At 44.8% G+C, this 12,939-nt stretch overlaps 1 protein-coding gene across 3 annotated transcripts in view; it reads left to right on the plus strand.

Moving 5' to 3' along the window:
• NR2C1 (nuclear receptor subfamily 2 group C member 1) overlaps positions 1-12,625 on the plus strand; it is a 61,825-nt gene extending 49,200 nt beyond the window's left edge. For all 3 annotated transcript variants that reach the window (XM_015414640.1, XM_015414639.1, XM_015414641.1), the window contains 2 exons: positions 8,519-8,624; positions 10,627-12,625. In XM_015414640.1, coding sequence (XP_015270126.1) covers positions 8,519-8,624; positions 10,627-10,801 — 281 coding nt within the window. In that variant the 3' untranslated portion in view covers positions 10,802-12,625. The remainder of the gene's footprint in view (positions 1-8,518; positions 8,625-10,626) is intronic.
• Positions 12,626-12,939: the final 314 nt, after the last annotated feature.

A 12,939-nucleotide genomic window follows, 5' to 3' on the forward strand; every position in this document is an offset into this window, starting at 1 on the left:
AAAAGTTGCTTTAGATTCTCTTCTTTTGCTTCCGGGACCCCTTGGAACAGGAGGACTAAGTTAGCTTTCTCCATTTGTAGCTGCAAAAGTTGAAGTTCGTCTGAAGCTTGCTTTTCCCTCAGCATTTGAACCTTTTTCTTAACCTTTTTAGATTTGGCATCCATTTCCTTCACTTTCTCAGCTGTTTGCTCCGTCTTTTTTGTAGTTTAAGTCAGTTGGAGCTGCTGAGCTGCAGGATTCTAATTTAATGCTGTCAGCTGTTGATTGATACTCGTCATCTGGTCCAGTAGAGGGCGCAAAGAGTCCGCTAACAGTTTTGAAAACTCAGTGGTATCTTCCGGTCGCGGACTCATACTCCCCAGTGGCTTCACTTTTGCTTGTTTGTCTTTCTCTGTTTTTTTCCACGCCATATTTGAGGATTGTTTACTTTTTAAAGTACTTGCTAAAGTCTCTGAAATTCGCCCAAATGCTTATTGGTGCTCTGGTTAATTTCTTAAAACAGATTTCAACTCTTAAACTTCAGCTCCCCCTTGGCAAATCGCTGTTATATTTATGGGTAAGGGAGGGGCCCCTCCCGCACTCGCTCACTCGTCCCGTCATTCCCGGGGGGGGGGTTCTTTTAAATTCCCGGCATTTGGCTTTTACTTGACTCATTGTTAATTGGTGGTTCGGAGACCTCGCTCAAGGTACGTTTTATATGCCCGATCTCCGACGCTTGTCCCGGTCGGCAGCTCTGGTTCCATTATGGACGCAGCAGCGGCAGGACCGTTGGGGCGGAAGAGCACCTCAATTCTCCGGCAACGCACTGGTGAAGAGGCTACCCTTCAAAGCCCCATGGCTAGGAGCCTTTCACAAAGGCTCCGGGGGGTAGGGGGGGGGTGGCGAACAATCACCCCCCCTCCCAACTGCTGGCGCGCGGATCGCTTCCCCAGGAGGTCCAGGAGAGGCGTCCTCTAGTGTGTCGCCATAAACTGGAAGCCCACCACCAGTTCTCTTCTGACCGCCGCACTAACAGCTTGTTTCCTGCCGGTCGGTGAAGAAGCGTTATTTTCCTCTCATGAGGGATTATCCAAATCGTTCTTCTTTTTCCTTTTTACTATGTTTATTTTGTTCTTTACCCCCCAAAAAGACTTTTTCTGAGGGCCGCTGCCCCTCAGGCGGATTCCCGCCTCCCCCCCACCCCCGAGGTAAAATTTACTTCGTCTCAAAGGAGAGCCCTCTTTTCATTTCGGGGCCATTTTTGCTGTTTTATGGCTGAAAAGTGGGGGTGTTTTAAATTGTGTATTGTCTGTGGCAGCAAACTTGCCCCCCGTGACAGCCACACATTCTGCATTCTCTATCTAGGAGAAGCGCATCGCCCAGATGCTTGCCGCCATTGCGTGAAGTTCTTGAATCAGACCCGCAAGAACAGAGCTGCGAGGCTTCGAGTGGCATTTTGGAAGTCCACACTGACCCCCCTGCCTGCCGGAAAGATGTTGGCTGAGACCCCTTCCGACCAACCGATGACACTCCTGTCGACATCGGGAGGTGCACCAGCATCAACCCCCCTTCACCCTGCAAAGTTGGCATCAGACGGGGGGGCATCTTCTAAGTGCTCAGCATCAAACAAGGCCTCTTCCACCTCTATGCCAGCCAAAAAGAAGAAAAAAGAGAAGCATGTGAAAACTAAGTCTTCTCTTACTGGCACTGTGCGTAAGTCTCAGAGTCTGAGCGGCGAGAAAGTGCAAAAAGGCTCTGCAATGACCCCTCTTCAGCGATCGCCACCCGACATCGAGGACCTCCAGACGTCTGGATCGTATGTATCGGGTCCAAGAGACGGAGGCTGAATTCCTCCATATTCACCCCAAGCCCATGGTCGTGTCATCCACCTCAAAGAATAAACATACCCTTGCTACCCCTTCCAATAAGGAGAGCAAGAAGTTGGATTCCATTGTTCGCCATTTCTACTCAGCTGGAGCTCTCAGGATTAAGACATCTAATTATATTGCTTGCATGGAACGTTACCAGTACTCACTCTGGGAGCGCTTTACCGACCTTTTGTCCTCAGGAGGCCAGGAAGCTGGAAAAGGAAGGCTTGCTGCTCTCTAAACAAATCATCAATTCCTCCAAACATACTTTGGACACGTTTTCCAAAACAATGTTGTCTGCAGTTGCCCTGCGTAGGTATTCCTGGTTTAGAACCACTGTGCTCCCTGCTGACACCAGGGCGTGCATAGAGGACTTTCGATGGCCAGGGGCTCTTTCATGCGTCCACTGATTTGACACTCCAGGACATGGATAAGAGCATTAAGGCCTCGAGGTCGCTGGGGGTATCTGCCCCCTCTAAACCCTTTTGTCCTCTCTCTTGGTCTTGTTACGGCTCCAGGCGTCAATACACTAAACCGTCGCCTGACGAAGGCTACAGACCACGTAGATCTCCGTCTGCAAACAGGCAGCAGAACCAGACCAAGCAAAGATACGGTTCTGGACAGCAACTTGTCAGACCTAAACAACCTAAACCTGGCAAGCAGGGCCTTTGACTTCCATTTGTCTACCTCTTCCGACCCTACCCGCCTCCATCCCTATCTGCAGGCCTGGGCCACCATTACGTCAGACCAATGGGTCCTTTCCATCTTAGCCAAGGGCTATTTTATTGAATTCATGGAACTCTCACCTCTTCCTATAGTCGTCACCACTTCCCCGTCGTCATTCCTCCTCGAAGAAGTCACCACACTTCTATCGAAGGGTGCTATAGAACCCGTACCTCTAGATCACCAAGAACTCGGTTTTTATTCCCGGTACTTCGTGGTACCCAAAAGGGACGACGGGCAGAGGCCGATCTTAGACGTTTGCGGCCTCAACGCCTATATCCGCCTCTGTGGCCTGACAGTGTTCCTGTATCTAGACGACTGGCTTCTGGTCGCACCTTCCAGGGATCTTCTTGTTTACCATATATCCCAGGCCCTCAATGTCCTTTGTTGCCTCGGTCTCCAGGTCAACCACAAAAAGTCACAGCTGGCTCCTTCTCAAAGAGTGCAGTTCATAGGGGCGATACTCGACTCCAGAGAAGGCTGAGCTTTCCTGCCACAGGACAGAGCCCTGACCCTGACTGCTCTTGCAGAACAAGTTCGGCTCCAGGACACATCGTCTGCTTTCCAGATTCAATGCCTTCTGGGCCTGATAGCAGCTACAACTGCTGTCCTCCGTTTTACGAGGCTGCGAATGCGTCTACTCCAGCTGTGGTTCATACAGCACTTCAAGCCTCTACAGATGTCCCAGTCGCTTCGTCTCTCTCTGCCACAGGAGGCACGCGACTCCCTTCTCTGGTGGACACGGTCAGAAAACCTGACGCAGGGTGTCCCTTTCCATCTCCTCACTCCTGGTCTCACCCTCATGACCGATGCCTCACTGTGGGGCTGGGGAGCCCACCTCAACGGCCTCTCTGTAGGTCACAAGTGGGATGACCTCAAGGAAACACATCAATTTTCTGGAACTTTTGGCAATCAAACTAGCCCTTCAATGTTTCCAGCCTCTTCTCACGGGAAAATGTGTGACTGTATTGACCGACAATATGACGGCCCTCAGTTACGTCAACAGACAGGGTGGAACAGTCTCCCGCAGTCTCTGCCTCCTGGCTCTAGACCTTTGGGCCTGGTGCATACAGCTGCACATCTTTCCCATTGCCTCACACATCGCTGGCAAGGCCAATGTGCATGCGGACCTGCTCAGCAGGGGTCTCTCTCAGCAACATGACTGGGAGCTGAACTGGACCTACCTACGTCCCGTGTTTCAAAAGTGGGGTATGCCTCACGTCGACGTCTTTGCCACCAGGTGCAATTCGAAGTGCAACCTGTTTTGCTGCAGGGGAGCACAAGATCCCAAGGCCTTGAGAGACGGGCTCCTTTACCCATGGGACAACAACTTCCTGTATATGTTCCCCCCTCTGCCGCTGCTGCTGAGGACAGTCCAAAGGCTTATGAGGGTCCACACGAGGTGCATCGTGATTGCCTCCTAATGGCTGAGGCAACCTTGGTTCGCCAACCTCCTCCCACTGACCAAGGCTCGCCATCCTCTCCCACAAGTGCCAGAACTGCTCCTAGCAGAGGGAGGAGCTCTGCTGTTCCATGAGGTACACAAGCTCAAGCTAACAGCTTATCTCGTGGACAATTAACATTCTCGGATAGAATCACCACTGTGCTACTCAATGCCAGGAAGGATTCTACGAGACGTTCCTACAGGGGAAAGTGGGCTCATTTCTTAGCTTCTGTACAGCCCTCGGATGTGCCCCCGGCTTCTGTCAGGATTGACCAGGTCTTAGAATTTCTGCTTTCACTGGCAGAGAAGGACCTCTTGCACTCCTCAATCAGGGTGTATTTGTCGGCTATTTCTGCCTACCATCCGAGCTTCAACGGTTTCTCCGTTTTTTCCATTCATCTGTACCCTTGTGGGACTTGCTGATGGTACTACACCATCTGATGGGACAGCCCTTTGAGCCTATGGCAACTTGCAAGCTAAAGCATGCAGCATGGAAAACTGCCTTTTCTCGTTGCCATTACCTCAGCCAGGAGGGTGGGTGAACTCATGGCCCTCCGTCATGACCCACCCTTCCTTACCTTCCCTACCAGACAGTGTGAGACTGGTGCCCGACTTCTCGTTCCTGCCTAAAGTGGTCTCCGAGTTCCACCTCAGCTCAGAGATCTTCTTGCCGAACTTCTTTCCTAGCCCGAAAGATGGCCAACAACGTCTCCTCCATGCACTAGATGTTAGGAGGGCACTACTTTTTTACCTGGACAAGACACGTTCAAGTAGGAGGGACAATCACCTTTTTGTCTCCTACTCCAGTCACTCCACAGGACAAAAAATTTCGGCACAACGTCTCTCCAAATGGATTGTTGAGACTATTAAACTGTGCTGCCAGTTGGCTAAACGCCCATTGCCCTTGCCTGTGTGAGCGCACTCCACAAGATCCATGGCTATGTCTACAGCATTCTTGAAGGGTGCTTCCCTGTCGGCGATCTGTGGGGCTGTGACATTGTCTACTCCAAACACCTTCATCAAGCACTACGCTGTTGATGTTCATGAACGCCACAGAGTGGACTTTGGTCGCTTAGTCCTTTCGTCGGCAGAGCATTGAATTTGCAACAGCTCCCACCTTCAGGTGAGCCACTGCTTTTCAATCTCCCATAGGTGTGATGCACAGAGACCATGAAGAAGATAAACAGGTTGCTTACCTGTAACTGATGATCTTCGAGTGGTCATCTGTGCAGTCACACCACCCGTCCTTCCCCACTGCTGTCGCTTCAGTACTTTCTGGTTATTGACATGACAGCGGTCAGAAGGAACTGATGGGATGTCCGCGCCCCACCTCGGGCATGTGCAGTGGGGTTCCCGCACATGCCTGGGAGGGAGGCGCGAAAATTCCTTTGTGAGCTTTGCACACCACCGATTTGGATCAGCGCAGGCGTATAATCCCATAGGTGTGACTGCACAGATGACCACTCGAAGATCATCAGTTACAGGTAAGCAACCTGGGGTTTTTTGTCTGCCTCAGTAAAAGAGCAGACAGTTGGAAGGGTAGCTTTGCCTGGAAGCACAGCAGACTGGTTTAGCTTTTCCTGTGGGAGAAGAAAGAGTATCCGGTTGTGAGGCCTGTCTCTTGTAATGAGCAGAACTTGTACCATTTAGTCTAATTCTGGGGGAAAGGGCAGGCTGGTATGAGTAGTAGCCAGGCTTCTCTGTTGACCACCTGCTGTTAATCTGTTCATTAAAACCAACCTAAAAAAAACCCAACCTGATAATAAATAAATAAATCTTTGTTATTGACATATAACTCCTTCCTCACTGATCTGCATGTACTGCTTGCTCACCACAAAACGACAGCAAACCCAAAGACTTTACGCTTGCTGTCCTAAGAATATCTTGTAACTGAGGGGAAGGTTTACTATTTAAAACCTGGTTCCCCACAATCACAAGAGGCTGTGTGGATCCCCTAAGCTGGTAGAAAAGGCCAGTCCCAAGTAGTTCCATCCGACTTGGGCAGAGCAATCCTGTGTTGTGCCTGTGCTGCAGCGGCCAGCCACAGTGCAGCTGCAGCATCGCTAGGCGCCTCCTTAAGGCGATAGTTATGTGGCAGCCAAATGGGGAAAAAGTTGCACCATCAGTGTTTCAGGCGCTGACACGGTGGTGTCCGTGGCGATCCCACTGCAGCGTTCCATTCTAGCGTTGTTGCAAGGTGGGGAAGTGTGAAAGATAGGGCAGGCAGGACCAATGGGAATCATGAGTCGAGGAGGGTGAGCCAAGCGTCTGAACTCTGGCAGGGGGCGGAGAGGTGTGGGCCATAGGAGCAATACTCCTCTGCCACACACACACACACACCCTTAAGGAGAGCAGCTCCCATTACAAGTCCCAGCCACCTGTCACTGGGGAGGGGGGATCATCATCAGCACCACGGGCATCCTACGCTGGTGCTCCACACACAGAGTGCACAGTGCCCTAGAGGGTGATAACAGACAAGAACGTGGATATGAGGGTGCCCCCATTCACCGACATCTGTGGTGTCCAGCAGGGTACCCACACCGTTGAGAGCATCCCCGTGCTGTGTGCCAGCCCCACTGTAGGCATGGGGGGGGCAGAGAGACTCAAACAGGTACTCCAGCAGCCTCTCGATGTGCCCTGTCCCTCACCCATGACCCTTGCTACAGTAAGAAGCCCCTCCAGGTGCCTGGCAGCCACCATTATAGATGCTGCCAACCCCTCCATACAGTTACGCTGGCATAAGGGTCAATTGCACCCCCTTAGGATTTGCTCTGTTATTCACCCTAGTTGGCAGATAATCCAGAATCAGGTGAGGAGCATATAAAACTTCAGGGAGACAGCATTTTGCCTAGAGGTTGCCATAACAGTTAAGATTATATTTCAGCAGAAGGATACGTGTTATATATTTTGCTTTATTACACACCAGAGCCAGAAACTGGTATAAATAATCATATATCTAGATAGTACTGCAGTAAACCTATGTGATCTCTTTTATCTCGTCAGTCCAAAGAAAAGAATATCAAGAAAATTAACCAAATAATGCCCTTGTGGTTTTACTTTCCAGTCTATTTTGTGAAAAATACCATTATTTTGATTTTATATATTTCTGTATTGGGATGGTCAGAACAATTACACACAGCTCAGAATAGATAACTGGGTTGAAACTTGTGGATTATTTAGTTTTATTTATTTATTTATAGTCAAATTTATACCGCGCCCTCCCCACAAAGCAGGCTCAGGGCGGCTTCCAGCAACAAACACAACAGTACAGAATAAAAACATAAATAATACAGAATTAAAACACACCATTTAAATTAGAACATTACAAAATATCAGAATACTGGCGGCAGTTAAAAATCAAACAAATAAAGTGCTTTCCAACAAAGTGCTTCAATGTTAATCCACATAAAGTGTTTAGATGTTATTCTGCTCATTTTTAAGGCAGCTGCTCGATGTTAACATTACGGGCTGTGCACTAGTGCGGCGGCCCCTAATTGTATGCCTGGCAGAAGAGCTCCGTCTTACAGGCCCTGCGGAACTGTGAGACGTCCCGCAGGGCCTTGATCTCCTCTGGGAGCTCGTTCCACCAGGTAGGGGCAACCACCAAAAAGGCCCCAGCCCTAGTAACAGCTAGCCTGGCCTCCCTCGGGCCAGGGAGGGTCAACCGTAGTGCTCTCTGGGGTATATATACAGGGAAAGGCGGGCCCGTAGGTATGTTGGACCCCGGCCATATAGGGCTTTAAAGGTAAGAACCAGCACTTTGAAGTGGATTCGGTATGCTATTAGTGGCTGGGATTATAAAAGTAATGTTTGGGGGAAGGGGCAGGCCCTGTCTGTATTAATGAAGGTCAAATCAAATCTATTTTTGCTAAAACAAATCCTCTGGTTAAGGAAACACTTTCCAATTTTTTTATTTTAAAAATTAATTAAAAAATAGAAATTAAATTAATGCTTGGTTATAGAGCAATGTCCGTGAAATCATCTGTACACAGCCCACCTGGAATTAGAAATGGGTGGGCAGAAGGAGATGAGGAACCAGCGAGGGCTGTAGCCAGGAGGCAGAAAGGGAACGAAGGCAAGAAGAGGAAGGGACAGACAGGCAAAGAGAAAGAGAAGAGGCTAAGAAAGGTAGAGAAGGGGAAGGGGACTGAGTGGAGAGCAAGGGAAACGGCCGGCTGGAAGCCACTTCTTCCAGGCCAGATTACCTGAGGAGTGGTGTGGCACCATCTAGTTCTTCTATTATGTTTTAATAGAAACTATATTTTACATATTTAATGTGCACACGCACACACAAGTGTTAAGTGTTCATAAATAACACTTCATCGTTCCAGTTACATTGCTTGAATTTTCTAGCCTTAGTTCTTAGCAGGTCCTGCACAAGGAAAATAACAGAATCTGTTTGCATTTGGCATGTTTAGAGGCTGCATCTTATGGTGTTTTGGTTTGTTGCCAACTTTTTATTTGTTCTGTAATCAAAGCATATCTAACAATAGACTTGTTTTAGATCATCCAGGCTTAGAAAATGTGGTACAGATTGAAAAATTTCAAGAAAAAGCATATAAGGAGTTTCAAGATTATGTAACAATAGTATATCCAGATGATACCTACAGGTATGTAACCTCTCTATATATATGTCTTGACTTTATAAATGTGTTATTGTTTTCTCAGAGTCATGTAACTTCTGAAAATTCGGCATGCATTTTTTTTTTGTAGTGTGGAAAATATTTTCTTTAGTGTATAATCTCTGGAGAAGGATAATGGCACTTTTGTACACTTGGTGCCACGTTCCAAGTCATGCCTTTTACTTACAATGGATAATCCTAAAGTAGCAGAATCATTCCTACTGCATGTAGTCAGGTTGCAGTCAATAGGACTGTACACAGAAATGAAATAAATGGCCTGACTCTATATAAGCCATTGTTCTTCTGATGTGAAAATTTCAAGCACTAAGTGCCTGGCACCCATTGGCATGACAGCACAAATGGTACCTTTGCACATATTGATGGGCTGGGGGCCTGTTAAAATGTTTCATACCACAAAGGTCAAACCAGTAAGAAGTGCTCTTACTGCACAGAAAAGATAGGTTTGATCCAGGCCATACTGCATTTGTGAACACCGTATCTCCCTGTTGCTGTGATAGAATAGCCCAGTTCTCTTACTGAGAGAGGGAGATACAATGTTTAAATCACACAGTACAGCTTAGATCAGACATTATTTTGTTGCTTTGATTCCCTGTTCATAATGCCAGCATCCTTACTTGGATTAGTTTTCTCTATGCCAAACAACGAGGAATTTCACATTACCCCTTTTAAGCCGGTTTGAAGCCGTTTTTGATCCGTCGTGGAGTAAATAGGGCTGCCATTTCACACATGGCTTTCCTCTACACCCGGTAAACAGCTGGATCTGAAGCGGTTTGCCATTTCAGACTGCACTGCTTTTTCCTGCCGTTTTTCGCCTGCGTGGGCGATCTCCAGCTTTTTTTTTTTTTTTGAGAATGTTCACTTTAGAGCGCTATAACGCTATAACACAACACTCCAGGCATTCCAATAGGGTTGCTATAATGCTGTTTTGCTGTTGTGTCATAGCGCTCTAAAGCGAACGTTAAAAAAAAAAAGCCGGAGATCGCCAGCGCAGGCGAAAAACGGCGGGAAAAAGCGTTCCGGATCTGGGAGAAGAAACTGAAGACTACTTGGAAATGGTTTACAGGTAAAATGGTTCAGCCCCGTTTCCTGAACGGGACAGAAGCGTTTGTGTGTGAAAGTACAAATATATTCCGGTAGGGAACCGGTTCTAAAACGGTTCTGTCTGAAATGTCAGACCAGAAACTGTTTGGGAACCGTTCCTGAACCGGAATATATCGCCTGTCTGAAATTCCTCAACATCTAAACAGGCACCAAACCGTAACTCTCCTGCTAATATGGGCATGCTTTAACTTCTGCCATAGTACAAAAGGGCAATTGCTTTAGCATGGTAGAAAGGGAGTGGATTTCCTTTATCTCCCAAGCATATGATCCTATCTCTATTATGCTGTGCTTATAAACGTCTCAGTATGTTTGACTGCCCGCTGTTGGAAACAATGCTAAACCTGTAGAAGGCTCTTTGGCCTGATCCAGCAAATAATTCTTGTATTTTTATGCTCATGTGGCATCTGGCCCATATAAGTTGCAAATGCTGGTGCAGATATATGCTAGCCATATGTAACAGTAACAACGAATGTGGTTTCTAGAAAGCTGTGCAGAGTTGCTTGTCTTTGGCCCTTCCTGCCCAGAACACCAGCTGCTGAAGCCTGTCTGTAGGATTTGTATATCAATAAATCTTGGCTGAACTCTACAGCATATTATAACATTTCATGTACAACATCTGAAAAATTTTACTTGATTGGCTCACCAAATGTATCCTCACTTTACAATAACAACAAATCTAAATACACAAAAAAAGCCTATTAACATTTCACAGCCAAAGATGTGAATAATAGTTTAACACTTAGTAATTTATAGCTGAGAAACATTTTACTTTTGAGGGTTTTTTTACTAATTAAATACCAATAAATAATCAGAGAGGTTTATTTTGCATGTAAAATTGTGCCGTTCTTTTGTCAAATCTGTCTTCCAGACTGTCTCGGTTACTTCTCAGATTGCCTGCCTTGAGACTGATGAGTGCTGCTATCACAGAAGAATTGTTTTTCGCAGGACTTATTGGAAATGTTCAAATAGACAGCATCATACCATATATTCTAAGAATGGAGACTGCAGATTACAACTCCCAAATAATTGGTCATGCTGTATAAATGTTGAACCACGGATTCTATACCATGGCAATCATGGTGATGTAAATGTACACTTATCTCCAAGAGATAACAAGAAGCTTTCCTGTGCAGTTATTAGAAGGAAAATAAAAGAAGGTGCAACTTTCTCTCTTCCTGTACATTTGAGAAACACAGCAGAATAGTTTGCGGTGATACAGGATGACTTGCTTTTTATCTGGTTTTCAAGAACTTGTAGATTACTTAGAATCTAACGAAAATCAAGAATAGTTCATCCTATTTTTGTAGTTTAGCTGTATCTGGAACACTGACAGTAACAACACCAGACAAATGTACGAAACTTAGTCTTTGGTAGGTGAGTCACTTCACCAAGACATTTCAGCTTGATGTTTTAGAAAAAAAATAAATTAACTTTCCTCCCAATGTTTGTTTTCACTATCTTGTTTCTGCAAATTCACTTTTGACAGTTTTGATGCAAGTCTGAAATCCTGAGGAAGCCAACGTATTTTCTCATGTGACAGCGTAAGAATTTTTGGCTATCTTTCAGCTACTTTGAGCAGAACAACTTGAGCTGGACACTTTTTAAAGTGTTAGAGGGAAATCACAGGAGGGCTGTGAAATTGGCTTGACATTGTTAGCCCCCAAAGTAATTCCTATATTATTTGGGTTAATCTTGGAAACCAGCAGCTGTCATATTCAGTTATCTGATGATCTTATGATTTAGAAAGTGTTACAGATCCTTTAATGGCATCAAGTTTTTATTGTGTGCTATTATCTAAGTTCTGCTATATACTATATAGTTTATCAGTGCCAATTCTGTTCATTTTAGTCAGATGCCCCTACACCCAATTAAGAATCAAATTGACTACTGTTGGAGGTTCCCTTTAACCCAGGTGTTTGAGCTATCACATGCCAATATACCACCATTACTGAATCTCCTCTATCAGTTTTGACCCATCTACAGGGTGTAAATAAGTTCTCAACCAATGCAGTTCTTATAAGAAGAGGGAGGAATGGTCAGAATTTTTCAGGAGTGCTATTTAAAATAATAAACCAATGAATAAACCAATTATGGAATTTATGTGAATTCTGTTTTCCTGAACAGTAATGATCACAGAATCCTCATTACAAATTTTTTGTTTGTTGCTGAACACCTTCAGATTTTGAAGTTTTCCCCCAAAGCACTTTTGATTATTAAAAGTTGTTTTTAATTACCATATAATAGTTAACCAAGCTCCAACATGAAATGTTAATTTACTGTTATCGAGGATTGCCCATGTAGTTTTTTTATAACTTTCCTTGTTTGACATTTGATGATACTAACACAACTGCCTCTAATTGATACTTATTACCAGCCTGTGAAAAGGGTGTTTTGGTAATTTGAAAGACAGGAATATTTGCATCAGGTTTTTCTAAACAGATTGAATAGAAAACAGTAGTCTTACATATTTTATTGCATCCCCTAACAACAATGAAGTGAAGAGTTGCATTTCCCCCCAAAATATATGTGTGTATCTGTGCAACAATATACACACATAGAGCTGTATTATATTTTCTTTAATATATATTACCAGGTATTTCTTGTAGCTACAATTTGAGCTGTTTTAAATCCTTCTAAACTGTTTACTGCATTGTACATTCCTCTAATGGGCTCAATATATTTGTTATTTTTATTTCCACTCTGGTGTCCCTGGAAATCAATTGCTTCTTCATTCCATTCCACTTTTTGTATAAATTTTATTTGTGGTTCAGTTGTAGCATAAGCATTGGGAACGTCCCAATGACTGTCTTGCCATTGTATAAAAATTACTGTAAATGTCTTGAAATCAAAAGAAGTGTAAATTCTATTTTGGCTGTATTTTTTAAAATAAATTGTAACTTTTTATTATAGAATGCAGTTATATTAATCCATTTAAAAACCTTTCATGTGATCCTGTACATACAAAGACTTGGAACTGTTTATAATTCAGATTTTAATATAGAATGAATGATAATATTTTGGATCAGATGCATTCACTTTGCTACTTCAGCTTTCTAACTATGCGATATTATTAACCATTTAATTTTGTCATTTTATGTCTGCATGCAATTACATATATATTCAAATTTAAAAAATAAATTAAACTTGGTATCCTGCTCTGAAAAGAATCAGATAAATTGCT

Source organism: Gekko japonicus, unplaced genomic scaffold (genome assembly GCF_001447785.1).
Source record: "Gekko japonicus isolate JY-2015 unplaced genomic scaffold, Gekko_japonicus_V1.1 scaffold969, whole genome shotgun sequence".
NCBI classification, from domain to species: domain Eukaryota; kingdom Metazoa; phylum Chordata; class Lepidosauria; order Squamata; family Gekkonidae; genus Gekko; species Gekko japonicus.